The following is a 16,221-nucleotide window of genomic DNA, read 5'->3' on the forward strand; positions in this document are numbered from 1 at the left end:
ATATTATATAATTTAAAATGTTATAATGTTAATATAGTATAATATCATAAAATTAATCACAACTATTTTAATACTTAGCCTAAATTTGTTTAGGTACTCTAGGAAATATATTTAATGCCTGGGCACTTCATACTAAAATTATTTTTTTAAATAATTTGCCTAAAATCAACCGGTATTTTTTAAACTACCTAGGCATTATATGTAATGACTGAATTTCACATATTGCCGGTAACATATACAAAAAAAACCTATCTCGCCACTTTTTAATAAATATCTAATCTCCTAATAGCTAATAGCCTGCGTTTGCCTTACCTATAAATTCAACTAACAATGATAATTAAAATTATAAAGACAATTTTTAATAGTATACTTATAGTTTATATAATATAGGTACATGCTACTTCATCTAGAAAAAATCAGTAGAATATACATTTATTTGCTCAAAAATGTCAAATATTCAAAAATATGCAAAATAGGTTTATATATTTGTTTTATTGATTTCATGAATCAAATTTATATGACACTCAGGTTTAATTTTGGTTGTGTGAAAAAAATATGTCAAGTCATAAACATGAGCTTCAGCGATGAATAAACACATCGTTGTAAAATCAACCCCTTCATCTCTTCGCTCAGTATGTTATGAATTATGTTCTTAAACATTTATTGAGTATTACTTATAGTTTGATATAATTTTATCAACTCTTAAATATAATTATAAATTCCATAGTGCATTTTAAATACTACGATTCTTGTGATTTTCCACCACCAACACTCATTGATGAAAGGTACGTATTCCAAAATATTGACACTATTTGAACAGTTAAGACCCTGTATTGTTGTGGAATAATGGTGAAGTTCAATGCCTGTACAGCTGGCCAGATCTATAAAAAAAAATATTGTAGGCTAATATAATATTAGATATAGGTAAAATATATTTAATAAAAAGTTGTATGGAATGTATTTACCGTATAACTAGTGAGCAAAACGTCCGCATAGTTATTTTCTAGTTTCTTTTGTATTTGTGGCCATTCATCGCCACTAAACACTCTACTCATAATCATTATGGATCCAGTAATAATTGGCGATGCAATCAATTGGTCAACTAATATTTTTTTAGTTACTATTGGTATTGTGTTTTGAGTTCCCAATCTATTCATCGTCTTATACCACAATGTAAGTGACGGCCCAATCGCACACCCAATCGATGCATAGCGCACTGTACGTAACCAGTCGATTTTATCAAGTTCACGCTTTTCAACTGCGCTTTGAGCAATTAAATCACCAATACCAAACATAATACCTAAAATATGAAAAAGGTAGTTTAACAATTAGGGTGAATAATCGATCTATTATGAAACATGATGGTAAGAATATTATCTGTGCCTGAATGTGGGATTTATACGATAATTCAACTTTTAAGTGATGCACGTGCATGCGCATATTAATTTACATTATATTATGTACTCATAACTTGTTGAAAAATTGAACTATCGCAAAAAACCTATATGACTTAACACATATTATACTGTTCTTGCCATCAAGTTTTATAATAGGTCGATTCACTCTAATTTTTAAATTAATGGAACCAAACCTGATCTGCAAGCTTAAATTTTCTATGTTACGAACTTGGAGGACGGAGACAACAATTAATAGTTGTGTTGCGTCCTCTTAATGTATGCCCATAAGAAAAAATCAAACAGTGTCAAGTTATAAGATCAAGGTGAGTAGGTTTGGCTGGATTGGTTAGGTTGTTTTTGAGACACCCTATATTTTAATAAACTATACCGTTTGCCGTTTACACACCTGTTTGAACAAGATTGGTCCGTATTGGATATGTCTGGCTGCAAAAGTTGTACCATTTAAATAATGATGCCATCTTTAGTGTTTGTTGTTGCGGTTTTAATTCATATTTCTACCAATACCAGTTGCCGCTGATTTATGCATGCGTGGTATTCGGTTTGATAAATTTCCTTTTTACTTGTGGTTTTAATGGTCTGTAAAGTAAACATTTATACATACTATATATAGACACTATATACATTTAAGTTGTTCAATGTTTGGTTCATTCATTATACTCATTAGTAACCAATATCAATGTATGAATTAATAGCGAATTTAATAATTTGCCACCACAAATTTTGATTGGACGATAACTCGTGTATTAAGTAAAATACATAATGTGGATCATCGTATTAAACTATTATGATTGCAACTATTTGGTTGTAACCGAATGCTTAAATTTGTTCTTACCTATCTTAAATGTCAGCTCGCACTCCAAAGACTCCGAATGAATAGTGATATATTAGAAGGCACACGCTTCAGTCACCTACCTACCTATGTATTATTTTGTTTGAAAACATATATCCTCAATTATTCGTAATTAAAAAAAAAACATTGTGTTGATTTCGCTTAGCAGTTGTACTCGTTTATTAAATCGTAACTAGGTATTCTATGTTAGTGACGTACTGACGTAGTTGTAAGTCAAGTCTGCTTACATTTTTTCACGAATGTTTAATATGCTATTACGGTTACGAGTGAAAAAGATAACTACTAAGCTCGTCAAAAACATTGCCAACATGCCAGGTGCCACTAAACTAACAGCAAATACTATAGATTAGAATACGGGAAGCTCTGTAGAAACGTGCAGCTGGCGTCAAAGCGCTCCACAATGTATATGATTGCCTATTCAGCCCCTTTCTCCTTATCACTTTTAAGTACTCGGTAACTGATACAAATAATTTGGCGCTATAAGTCAAAAATATAAATTAGGTATTAGTAGATCACTATTACAATTTATATACGTACCTATATTGGTAAATATTTTGTTATATGCAAAATACCAAAACAATAATTATTAAACAACATAATATTATATCAATTATCAATGATATCAGTATTTTAATAATTTATTATTTTTCTATACCTTTGCGAAATTACTCTAATAATTATTATTGATGTAACAGACGACAGTTGTTGTGTAATTTTAAATTGTTCTTTTTATAATTTTATTAATTTGTTTATCATGGGTAGAAAACTTTGTGCTGTGCTTTCTTGTAATAATACAGGAAAAGAAAATCTTGGAATTTCATTCCATAGATTTCTAAGTGATCAAAGCATGTAATTTTTAAAGATTTAAACTAAACTTATTTTTAAATTTTAATTAAACTACAATCCTAATTCCTATAAAATTATTGTTATAGATGTAGTCAATGGGTGAAACTTATACAAAATAATATAATTATAAATAGTTTTGAACAAAAGGGACTGGACTCAGTAAAATACAAAGTGATATGTTCAACACATTTTAAAAATGAAGACTATTCAATTTGGAACGATGTTGGAAATAGAATGTCTCTATATTATACCTAGTTATTTTAAGATAATTGTATTTTATGTCCTTATTAGACAATTATTAACAAGATTCAAATCAATAATTATTAATTATGCAGGTTATTGTATAAAGGTGCGATTCCATCATTAAATCTACCTAATTCTATTTATTGTAAGGAGACTGTGTTGGATAAGCAGGATATAACATTAATTTGGCTTCCAAATGTTTTGAGTCTGTTATTAAAGAAAATTCTGAATAACACAAATCGTAATAAACAAGAGTTCTTTAATGTCCTTAAAAATATATTATTACCAAATCATCAAAACAATCTTCTTTTTAGTTGATGGTAGACCATTCAATCATCAACCGAAAGTATTAAGTCCAAAATTTAATAAAATGTTATGCAACATTTATTGCAATTTTGGTGATTACTTAAAAACTGTTTATAACTGTTTAAAACATTTTAAATTAACAACTAATAATAATTATTTTTTAATCTTTAACTTCAGATAAAAGTTCACAGCAACTTGAAGATACTTCCTGTAGTTTCATATCCAAGTCTTTAATTAGTTCAACAATTGACTCTGAAAATAATATAATCAATGATGACAATCTTGGCGGTAAATTTAATTAACTCTAGACTCTAATTGAATATTTAAAAATATTACTATTTTAACTAATTTGTTATTTTACATTTTAGTGTCCAATTTAGATGATGAGAATACACCATATAGTGAATTAGTTGAACCTTCAAATGTTAAGGACGAAACAAGTAAAACATCTACTATTAAATACTTTTAAGTTTAATTATATGAAGCTTATGCCCATATGCATAGTCATTTTATGTGTCACATAAGACATAGTTATGTGACACATAATTTCTTTTAACAATTTTCTCTTGCACAGTGATATTTATGTATTACATAGGCCATAAACAAACACATAAAGTTATGCGCTAAAATTCCGCCACCTAAGTCTTAAGTGATACATAAATTTGTTATTTTTACGTGCTATCAATATTTTTCATGCTCAAAATATAAATTTTAAAAAGTTGTTTAAAAATATAGTAGTATGGACGATTTTTATAACTTTGTGAATTATGTAGAAATGGTTGATGAATATTTCGATGAATTTGATGTTGAACGAATTCCAAGAAGGTATATTCGTAATATTGAAGATCCGTTTGAAAAATATAATGACAACACATTTTTCAAACGTTATCGATTTCCAAAACTAATTGTCATGGATCAGTTATTAAATTTATTAGGTATTAACTATGCCAATAATCGAGGATTGCCTATACCTCCCATTCTACAGTTATTGACAACATTACGATTTTATGCAACAGCAAACTTTCAAGTGAAATACCACCTAATTTTAATTTGTAAAAATTATTTAAGACATGTTACTTTTAATTTATAGACTGTCTGTGGAGACTTGAGAGGCATTGACCAGAGTACTGTGTCTAGAATTATTAAAAGAGTTTCCCATGAGATTGCTAGTCGTTTTAGGGACCATGTAAAGTTTCCTCAAACTGAAGCTGAATGGTCAGTCATTAGACAACAGTTTTACGAAATAGCTGGAATGCCAGGTGTAGGAGGATGTATTGATTGTACGCATATAAGAATACAAAATCCAGGTGGTATAAATGGAGAAGTATTCAGGAATCGTAAAGGATGATTTTCTTTGAATGTTCAAGTAGATACCTAAACAATATAATAATAATATTATATTTATTTATTCAATCCAAAAATATTATAGTTAGTTTGTAGTCCATTGATGGAAATACATGATTTGGTGGTTAGATGGCCAGGTAGTTACCATGATAGCTTTATCTTCAATGCCAGTCATGCATGTGCTGTATATTCTAACAATAATCATAATCTTATACTTCTGGGAGACAATGGTAATGATGATAATATACTGTATTTTTTTAAAATTAGTTATGTAGTAAGCACATTAAATAATTAATAAATTTGTTTAGGATATGCATGCAAACCTTACATATTTACACCTTTACTTAATCCAGTAACAAATGCAGAGAAAAATTATAATAAAGCTCATATCAAAACCAGAAATATCGTAGAGCGTGTATTTGGTGTATGGAAAAGAAAATTTCCATGTCTAAGGAGAGGTTTAGCTAATTCACCAAACACAATAGTTTCAATAATTGTAGCTTGTGCTGTACTATATAACATAAGTTTAAAATTAAGATTACCTATATAGTATAATTCATATAGGTACTTACTTTGTTTGCACCTAAATGAGTGTTGAAATTAACAGCAATTCTTTCCCAAGCTGAGTTTTTGTCCCTGTTGCTAAACTTATCTGTTTTTTTGCATTCAATTATGTCCCTTTCTTTTGATATGCAGTGTAATATTATTGATTTTTCCTCTTCAGAAATATTAGGAGCACGGGCTCGTTTATTTTTTTCTGAATTGCTCGTCATTATATAAAATATTTTTATTAAATAAGAAAACAAAATGAATTCAGAATTATACAAATTTGAATTACGAATAATAGTAATACTATTATTCGTTATCTTATCAATTTTCACTAATGTGAACATAGTAACCCTGATAACAATGGCAATTATAACATAAACTTTTACATAGCTATTGAATACATAAATATTGTCTATGCAAGACACAACTTATGTGGGACATAATAATAGTTATGGGTTACATAAAAATGTTATGGGCCACTTAGCTAAAGGTCACTTAAGCAACTATATGTGACACATAACAACAGGACTATGCATACGGGCATTAGTGCTTTTATTAGAATGATAACTTCTAGATCTAGCTTATTACTACTATAACCCTAAACTACCATTTTGCTTAGTTTGCACAGTTACCTATCCACTTGCCCACCAAAGACTCCACAAGCATGTTTCCTCTTCCTGAAATTAATGATGAGTAACTTCACGCCGTGCATTACGCTTTATATAACTTGCTGGAAAAATTAAAATTTTTACTACTCGTTTTCTAGTGAATTGTTTAAGCTTTATTAATTATTATATTTTGTTTTATTTTTTACATCTATTTATTTCTCGTTTCATATAACACTGACAAAATGCCTACATTGTTTCTAAAGTACTATTTATTTGTATAAATTGATATTCATTAAATTAGTAATTTAGGTAAGTAACAACGATTCTTTATTAATTAAAAATAATTAACTTGATTATTTTATTTTGTATGTGTATTTGTATGTGTTTTTTACTCAACATAATTTTATCCCCATACTAATATTGTTATTATTAATTAAGAAGATACTTTGTTACTAAGTAAAGAAAGAGTAAGAATCTATAGGTAAATAGTTCTCATTATTTTAAGAGCGTCCATTCTTTTATACACATATTCGTCTTTTCAATAATGACTAGCATACAAACAGAATATTTTATTTGACAATGTTTAGATTATTGCTTACGTGTCCATCATAATCCTCAGTTATGTGACCAGGAAAATAAGAGATTAAGATTAAAAATTAGAATAATGCAAAAGTTAATAAATAAAAAGAACACTAGGATACAGACGTTAAAAAAAAGAATCTTAACAAATTATAAATGAATAAGAATTTATTTCAAAGTACATTGACCAATAATTTTATTTTAAAAAACCAGTTAAAATTATCCAACATAAACAAATATGGTCGCAGATATTAGAAAAATCAAAAATCATTTGCACTCAGTTTGTATTATAATTCACTTTATGCGCAAGTACTTGTGTCTTCCTACAGTGAAATCCATACGAAATTGGCTTCAGTCCTTGAAAGTTTATTGTGGAATAAATTTAAATGCCCTGGAGGTTTTGAAAACCAAGTTTTTAGATGCTCCTACAGAAAATAAGCTTGTGTCAATAATAATGGATGAAATGTCATTAAAAAAACTAATTTCTTATAACTCACAGAATGACCAGTTTAGTGGATTTGAAGATTTTGGTAATGATGGTTTGTTTGACATAAAATCCAATCAATGCTGTGAGCAAGCACTAGTTATAATGATAAAAAGTTTAACAAGGCCCTGGAAACAAATTGTTGGATATTTCTTTTCTAAAGGACCAATTTCTAGTAGCAAACTTAAAGACATTTTAATACACACGATTGATAAAGTTAGAGATGCTGGTTTCATTCCCAAAGTAATCATCTGCAACCAAGGTACAAACAACATAGGTATGAGAAATAAATTAAATGTTACAGATACTCAGCCATTCATTAATTACAACGGTGAAAATATATTTTTTTTTCATGATAGTCCTCACTTAATGAAGTCTGTGAGAAATAATTAAAAAAAATATGATTTCAGTCATGAAAATGATTTGTATACTTGGACTGATTTAATAGATTTCTACAATTTGGATAAAAACCAAAAACCAAGATTAGCCCCGAAATTGAATAAAATTCATATGAACTTACCACCATTCTCACCAATGCGTGTTTGTTTGGTCACACAAACACTTAGCCATTTTGTGAGTTCTGGCATGATGACATTAATTTCCTTAAACCAAATGAAAACTTCTGCAATACATACAGCAAAATTTGTAAAATTTTTTGATAACCTATTTGATGTTTTTAATAGAATCACATACAAAGACCCTAAAAACTTAAGAAAACCGCTTACTAAAAATTCTTGTCATTGGAAGATTTTGGATGAAGCTGAACAATTTTAAAATAATTTGAAGGTAAAAAATAGAACGGGTAAACTGCCACCGTGTATTAAAGGTTGGATAGAGAATATTAACGCATTAAAACAGGTATACAATGAGTTAAATGAAAAATATGGCATAGAATTTTTAATGACAAGACGGCTTACCCAAGACTGCATTTAAAATGTGTTTTCTATTGTAAGAAGTAAAGGAGGTAATAATATCACACTGGATGACAACATTTCATTCTGCTATTTGTATGTGTATGTGCAATAATTTATTGACGCCGCCAGAAAGTGGCAATTGTGAAATTGATGCAGTGCAGTGACCTGAAAAATATTAAAATAAAAATGAAATTGATAAACATAAATTGTGTACCACACAAGATCTGTCAGACTTAGATTTATCATCAATAAATATCCAAAATATATTGATGGAGGATCATCAGGCTTGTACCATTGGATATGTAACTGGATGGGTTTGTAGTAAGCTAACTCATTCTGAATGTATCCAGAATCTGGCAGCTACAAGAACAGACAGACAAACTGTCAACTGAATTCAGCCTGGACAATATACATATGAAAATGCAAAATTATTATTTCCTTATAAAAATACACTGGAATATTCAAAAAAGGTAACCTGTATATTTAATTTAAATATAGAACGACTTCTATTACAAAATAAATTTGGCATACGAAAAGAAATTATAAAGATCATTGATTTAGCTTGTAAAAAGCCCTTGGGTATATGTGATAACTATAAAGTAGAATTTTTAACAAAACTTTTGAATGTATTAATAAATAGTTATATAAAAAATTTTAACAATAACTTAGAAGTTTACAAAATTAATTCCAAAAATAATAAACTTAAGAAAATAACCCATGTATAGAAATAACTATGAATTAAGAATTTATTTTATTTACTTAATATTGTAATTTACCTTATTTATTTTTATTATGAAAATCTAAATTGTATACAATATACAGTATATACAACATAGATACTAGGTATTATGATGAAATAATTATCAACATTACATATTTTATACTATTTCTTTTAAAAATCTTACTTAATAATAATAATATTAATACAAAGTTATTAGATAGGTATATTATAATATTATTTATTTATGTTTGTAATTTTGTTATTTATTTATATTTATAATTATTTTGTTGTTTATTTATACAATGTATTTATTTTCTTATGCAAGTACCTAATCTAAGGCCTAATCTTATTATACTTCAATATTAATCATATTATACAATCATTCAGTAATATTCATTTATTTTAATACAATTTTTAAAAAATTAATTAGGTACCTATATATTACAATATTAATTTTTCAATAATAGCGGTTTGTTTTGTTATAGCCTTAAAGACAAATTAATGCATTCAAAAAATAAATATTTATTCTGACTAAATTATACTTTTGATAAATAAATTGTTTGAACAAAATAAAATCATATTTTTTTCAAACTGTAAGTCGACAACTATTTAAAACATAAGTAAAACTACTTACATACTGTAGGTTAACTATGTGTCGTTGTTGACTAGGTAATGTTGAACAAAACAGCAATATTCACTTACATGAGTGGTACATTTGATATACTATTGTAATTTGTTGCATAAATATTTAAATTTTGAATTAAAATTAAAATTTGTATTAGTTATCACTTATCACTCATTATAATGAATTATCTTATTACTACAATCAAAATACATAATACATAAAACTAAATAAGGAGATTGAAAAGGTAACCTACTATAATATGTAGCGCTACAGTGTCCCCTAGAAAATTTATGAGCTTCCCGTATTCTAATCTATAGTATTTGCTAACAGTTGTCCTTTCGATTCATTCTATCAGTACCTACATAGAACTTGCTTACAGGTGTGAAAAACCAGAGATTCACCTAAATCATTTGACAGCTGATGGATCACGATATGACCAAACAATAACGCAGAGTTATAATTTTTTTGTGCACGGACATACTTTATACGGAACACCCTAAATATATTATTTGGATATTTTTTTTATTATTGATAAAAATACAATATAGATATAAAATATAAAATATGTATTTTAAGGTCAATTTCTTTGTCACAATATAAATAAATGAATTATATTTTTTTTTATCAAAATACAATTTGTTATTTATTTATTTAAGTAGGTACTAGGTACTTATTACAATACTTGAAGTTACTAATTAGTAATATTTAGTAATAATTTTTACATCTACATTCGTATACCTAATTAATATCATATAATATATTTTGTGATCGATTCCGTTTTGAACTTATACGTCTTTAGTTTTTTGTTTTTTGGTGATCTAACGACGTATTTGTTTCTTACAGAATTTCATAAAGAAACGTCAATTTATTTATTTAATTAAAATATAATCTATGTTATTTTCAGCGTCTGTATATTTATAATTAGTGAACGATTTCAAAAGAATAAATATTCTATGTAATTAGTCTTTTTAAAGTAATCTAATGAAATTTTTTCCCTATAAAACTTCGTACAAAAAAAGCCAATTTCTTAGTCATATAAATTAATATTTTATTTATTTATTATTTTTTTTTTATCAAAATGAAATTTCATGTTATCCACGGGGGCATTACTATGATATAGTAATAATCCCTAATTAGTCATATTTATTAATAATGTTTACATCTAGATTCATATAATTAATATATTACCTATACCTATAATATTTATGATCGATTCCGTTTTGAAACTAATACGTTATTAGTTTTTGTTTTGGTAATCTGACAACGTATTTTTTTCTTACAGATATTCATAAGAAACCGTCAATTTGTACATTATTAAAACACAATTTAAGTTGTTTTCAGCGTCTGTATATTTATAATTTGTGAACGATTTCAAAGGAATAAATCTATGTCCTTAGTCTTTTGTGGTAATCTAAAGACATTTTTTTTTCCTACGAAACTTCATAAAAAAACGTCAATTTCTTTGTCATGTAAATGAATGTATTTTTTTTTTATTAAAACATTTCATGTTCTATAGAGCAGGGGTGACCAAACTGTCGATCGCGGATAATTTCAAAGTCGATCATGATAGAATTTATTTTTAGGGACACACGTACGAAAATTAATCGAGGTTGTAGTGAACGAATTGTCGATAAATTTTAACTATATAATTACAAATTGTTCTATGAAAGTCAATCCTCAAAGGTGACGTATACTTTTAGTAAATCGTGACCAAAAAAAGTTTGGCCTCTCCTGCTATAGAGGGTACTCACTATAATAATATAATATAGCTGTAATATTGACTAATTATTCTTTATCATTTATTACAAATTTATAACGAGCCGAACAGTGTGTGCAGTCGTAATGCAATATACATAAAAATACGCATTAGGTATATACTGTATATACTATATACATAATTCGTATGTACATGTACGCAAAATGTTAATTTATCCTTTCTTATACTTGAAACAATTTTCAAAATATTTTGAATCGTTTTGAGCTGTTTACTGACATTTTCAGTTTTCGATTTTTTTAGGTTTTTTACTGTAAATTGACAATACAATTTAATTCGTCGGATCAAAAAGCTTGAAAATTTAATATAAAGTTCCTGATATATTGTTACAACGGCAGTTTAAAAAAAATTAAAAATGCCTAGGTACAGTTTTTCTTTTAGGCTTTTAAAGTTCAAATTTAGATAAAATTTAAAATTATTTTGTAGTCATAAATTTATAAAAGGTTCAACTTTTATAGCTACTGATTGAAAATTCAAAATAAGGTTCCACGTAAGTAGATTATTCTCCAACCAAAAAATGTTAAGAATATATGAGCACATTTTTTTTTTTATTATTATAGTTGTAATATGTTCAAATTTGGATGAAATTACATATTGAATTGAATTGAATAACCAAGAATACTGATGTAAATTTTCTTGTTGTAATTTAAAAATATTATTCGTAGATACTTGAAACTTTTAGAGTATAATACTATATTTTATAGGTACCCATAATGGCTTTTCAAATGTAATTTTTTTGGGTGAAAATGAATTTTACCTACCGTAGTATTAATGCCTAATAGTAAAATAAATTATTTTAATCACAATAATATCGTCAAAATGTATACTAAGTAATAAATAATAGGCTGATAGACGCTTAGAATCGTTTTCTGTGTACCTATAAATATTTGATATCATTGAATTCAAATTTAATATACAATCCATTACAGTGACCCACTTTTTGGGGGGAGGGAGGTTCTGAAGGGGGTCCAATGTCCTTTAAACCCCCTTAAATATGCCACTGTATATATAGGTGCGTACATTCCCGATACTCACACGACACACGCAACATCATAGGCGCATATTAAAGCGCAGTCTTAAACTTGGGGGTGCTAAAATATTTTACGCCAAAATGACCTGTTGGGGCTTTGTTCCCTCGCCCCCTATACAGTTGTACACACCAGGCATAAATTAGTTTCATTTTAAATAAAATTATACATTTCTAAGTTATAAAAAGTCGAGGTAGTGAACCTGCAGATTCTCAATAAACAATCTTGTTTTGACCGATATTATGTACCAATTATTACAACGACTATTACATTCTTCGATGAACAAGGTATGCTATCAGGGTCATCCACATTTTCACTACTTTTATCATTTTTGTTTTATTAAATGTAAATATACATATTTAAACTGGAAATTACGTCCATGGCATTAGCTAAGTGCATCACCAATACAAACTGGAATTAACTCATTTATATAAACGCAAAACAACACTTTCAACAATATTTTTTACTTCAACTAATCTGGAGGTGCTAATTACGGACTTGAGGGTGCCAAGCCAATGCGCAACACATAAAAAATACCCACGGCTCCTCACCCTCGCCAAGTACGAATAGGCGTTCTACGAAACGACACAAAATAAATTCTCTACTTTAACGGTACTTACGTTGCGCCGTTCAATATAAGTATAAAATGGTAAAGGCAATACTATAACGTTACGCTCAATCGATATACTCATATACCAGTGAGGAAGGGATTACACCAGATCATTCTGTATAAGGGTCCTACAAAATCGACTCATTAATAGTGTTTTCCACAAGAAGAGCCGATGCACAATGTCCACGCCAGTCTACACCACGATACACTTTTTTCACTGTTCAAAAGAGTATTCGTCGTTGTGCGTATAAATGTATATTTATAGATATCTATATTTATATAATTATTATGCAGATATTTGTTTTTGAGAATTTTGATGTACTTAAATCAAAATTCAAGCTAGTAGTTTTTGAGTTATGTAACTTTGTGCTTTAAAGATGTCAATGGTAATGGGTTAAGTAGAGCGAAGACTTAGATGATTTGAAAAAGTTAGCAATTACTATTTATTCATCAATATAAATAATTTGTAAAAATGATTCAAATATAATCAATACTACATTTAAAATTACATATAGTTTTTATTTTATGAAACCATTTTTAAGGTTTATTATCCTTAGTATAAACATTTGAATAACTTATCAACTTCTCATAAAAATGTTGATTTAGTTACATAAACATTTTCAAAAAAATCATCCACTTAATCATTTTCAGTAAAAATGGGGGGTTCTCATTTGAAAAATAGAAGTTTGTATCGCCATAAGATACTCCTTAAGTATTACCAAAAAATATCAGAAATATGAAAATATGGTATTTAGGTCTACTTAAAAATTCTAAAAATCAGAATTTGAATAGTTGTATTATAAAAGGGAAAATGAGGGTGAGTATGCTTAAAAAATCACTGTGTGTATATTCATCAGACATGTTAGGATATATTTAAGAATAATTTTACGGGTCGCTGTAAATTGCGTCCCGTTTCAAATTTTTTATGTAAATTGCGGCCCGGGTATATTTTATACATACGTAAATTGCGGCCCCGGTATATTTTAATATATTTGCCTACTTAAATATTTGTCATTGTTTAGTCTAACTGAGTAATATTTTTTGCTTGCAATTCATACATTTTGTCATGTATAAATGATTCTTTATCAGTCATTTTTTTTTTGCTTTTTGTTCCCTGGCTTCTTAATATAATATACGTATCACATTGCATGTTTTTTAAAATTTCAATAAAATTAAATATATTTGGGTGTGACGAATTGAACGAACTATTTAATTTTTTATGAAATGATTCACAATTATTTGTAGTGCGCATCGTTAAGGATACAAATTCAGCCCATATCTGTGGTGGAAACTCCGCTTCGTCGGTTATAATATGTTTCTAATATGAAGTCGGTAAATTGTACTATCCTATTATCTTGTGGTTGCAATGTCATTATATCAAACGCAAAACAATCTTCAACCATATCACAACTCAAAAAAGGAAGCCCAAAAAATAATTTTAAGAAATTACTTATATCGGTATTATTTCTTTTGTATAATCATTACTTAATCCTAGCTGCTGTATTTTCCTGTACTTACCAACTTTGACCAAGGTGAAATCTACACCCTTTTACTTCAATAGAAGGCCAAACATGGCTTGCAGCATTGTGAATAGCCTTTTCAAAATCGGCATATAACCGAATAGCCAATAGGATTAAATTGTAAGTCATTTTTTTTGCACTCTATGACTAAATGATGAAACGCTTGTAAATAACACTGTGTAGTCTTCGAAGGTAATAAAATATAAACGAGTGGAACATAAGACTGATTTATTACACAGTGAACAGTAAATAATTGATGGTATAATTTTGGGAAACTTTTGAATGTACCATCTACAAATATAGGTAGTATCCGAATCAGATAGCACTGTTAAATTGCTTAATGTAGAGAAACCTACTATATTTGTTTCTTTAATATTTACTAGCAAAAAATTTTCATTTTTGTTTGTTTTGAATTCCATTTTATCAAAAATATTATGTAATTCCAAAAAAGTGTCTGGTAATTTTGGTAGTATAGAAGCTCGAGCATTGTGTAAATTTCTTTTGATCAATTTTACGTCTTGTGTAGTTAAAGATTCGACATCAGCATTTTTTAACTCAGAATGAATAATTTTAGATGGCCTTGTAAAAATATCATCAACGGCTTTTCTTTTTAAATTATTATTAAGTTTTTGACGATTTATAATTTGTTCCGAAAGTTGTAGATGGTTATGATCTTTAAAGCTATCTATACATATACTATTATTATTAAATTTTAAAAAACACTTAAGTACAAGTTTTGACTGTACAACACCAACGTTGAATATCATTCTTCAGAAGTTTTTGAAAACGAAATTTGAAACCATCAACTATTTTCAACGTTTTATTTTTTTCATTTTTCATAACTTCCATTGTTATTAAATTTAAAAAAAAATACAAATACTAATTTACTAAACACTGTAAATACTGTAGACCAATGTAAAAACTCGTGCGAAATATTTCGATCAAATGCACACAGCACACTGGCGGCTAGTAATATTATATAAGTGAGCATCAATGATCAAAAGAATCATTAAAGATAATATAACCAGCCGACCGGAAATCAGAATATCCCGCGCCGCAATTTACGTACATTTCAAATATACCCGGGCCGCAATTTACGGATGTACAAAATACACTCGGGCCGCAATTTACACAGTACCTATATAACTATGACCTTTTTTGCGGGACGCAATTTACCAACTCCGAATTTTACATACACATGCACAGTGCACTACTCTTTAAAAACAATTGAAAAATAATTGTATTATAACAACCTTCAGTAACAGCATGATAATGATAAACATATTTACCCAAATGCATAGCCACAGTCCCTCGCATATGACGTTAAGGCACGTCCAGACGGAGCAGCTTTTGCCGCGCGGCATGAGTGTCAATACATAAATACATTTTCTGCGGCTTTTTTTGATGCCACGCGGCATAATTTCCGATCGGCCTAATAGTAGGCGGTCTACATCAAAGGAAAGCCGCGCGGCTTGTGTCGCTCGCCTATGCTGCGTGTGTTGACGTATTTTCGGCAAAGCCGCGCGGCATCAGTACTTATTTTTTAAGTATTTAAATTATTTTTTAATTAGTAGCAGGAAGTAGTATGTGTTCGGGGAGTTTGGCTCCATTTTTACAGGGAGATGAAAAAAATCAAGGGAACAAAATTCCCCTTACAGTGCATCCAATCTCCCTGTAATTTCAAAACAAAAATTTTAATGTTTAACCAGTTACATTATTAATTGCCAGACATGATGTTAAATAATACATAATTAATTTAAAATATTTAGTTAGTTTTTAATGAACCGTTGATCAATCAAGTT

The 16,221-nt window shown here is 28.4% G+C and overlaps 2 protein-coding genes across 2 annotated transcripts; one reads left to right on the forward strand and one right to left on the reverse strand.

Annotated features, from left to right (window-relative positions):
* Positions 1-535: 535 nt before the first annotated feature.
* On the reverse strand, positions 536-2,634 carry LOC111026960 (protein Mpv17-like). The gene is made up of 4 exons (XM_022305153.1): positions 2,251-2,634; positions 1,804-1,994; positions 966-1,300; positions 536-881 (listed from the first exon to the last, which is right to left on the reverse strand). Exons 2-4 carry the CDS (start codon positions 1,874-1,876, stop codon positions 741-743), a joined length of 549 nt encoding a protein of 182 aa, XP_022160845.1. The 5' UTR covers positions 1,877-1,994; positions 2,251-2,634; the 3' UTR covers positions 536-740.
* A 2,282-nt stretch (positions 2,635-4,916) lies between these two features.
* On the forward strand, positions 4,917-5,809 carry LOC111026959 (putative nuclease HARBI1). The gene is made up of 3 exons (XM_022305152.1): positions 4,917-5,029; positions 5,093-5,237; positions 5,316-5,809. Exons 2-3 carry the CDS (start codon positions 5,111-5,113, stop codon positions 5,555-5,557), a joined length of 369 nt encoding a protein of 122 aa, XP_022160844.1. The 5' UTR covers positions 4,917-5,029; positions 5,093-5,110; the 3' UTR covers positions 5,558-5,809.
* Positions 5,810-16,221: the final 10,412 nt, after the last annotated feature.

Source organism: Myzus persicae, unplaced genomic scaffold (genome assembly GCF_001856785.1).
Source record: "Myzus persicae strain clone G006 unplaced genomic scaffold, MPER_G0061.0, whole genome shotgun sequence".
Classification (NCBI taxonomy): domain Eukaryota; kingdom Metazoa; phylum Arthropoda; class Insecta; order Hemiptera; family Aphididae; genus Myzus; species Myzus persicae.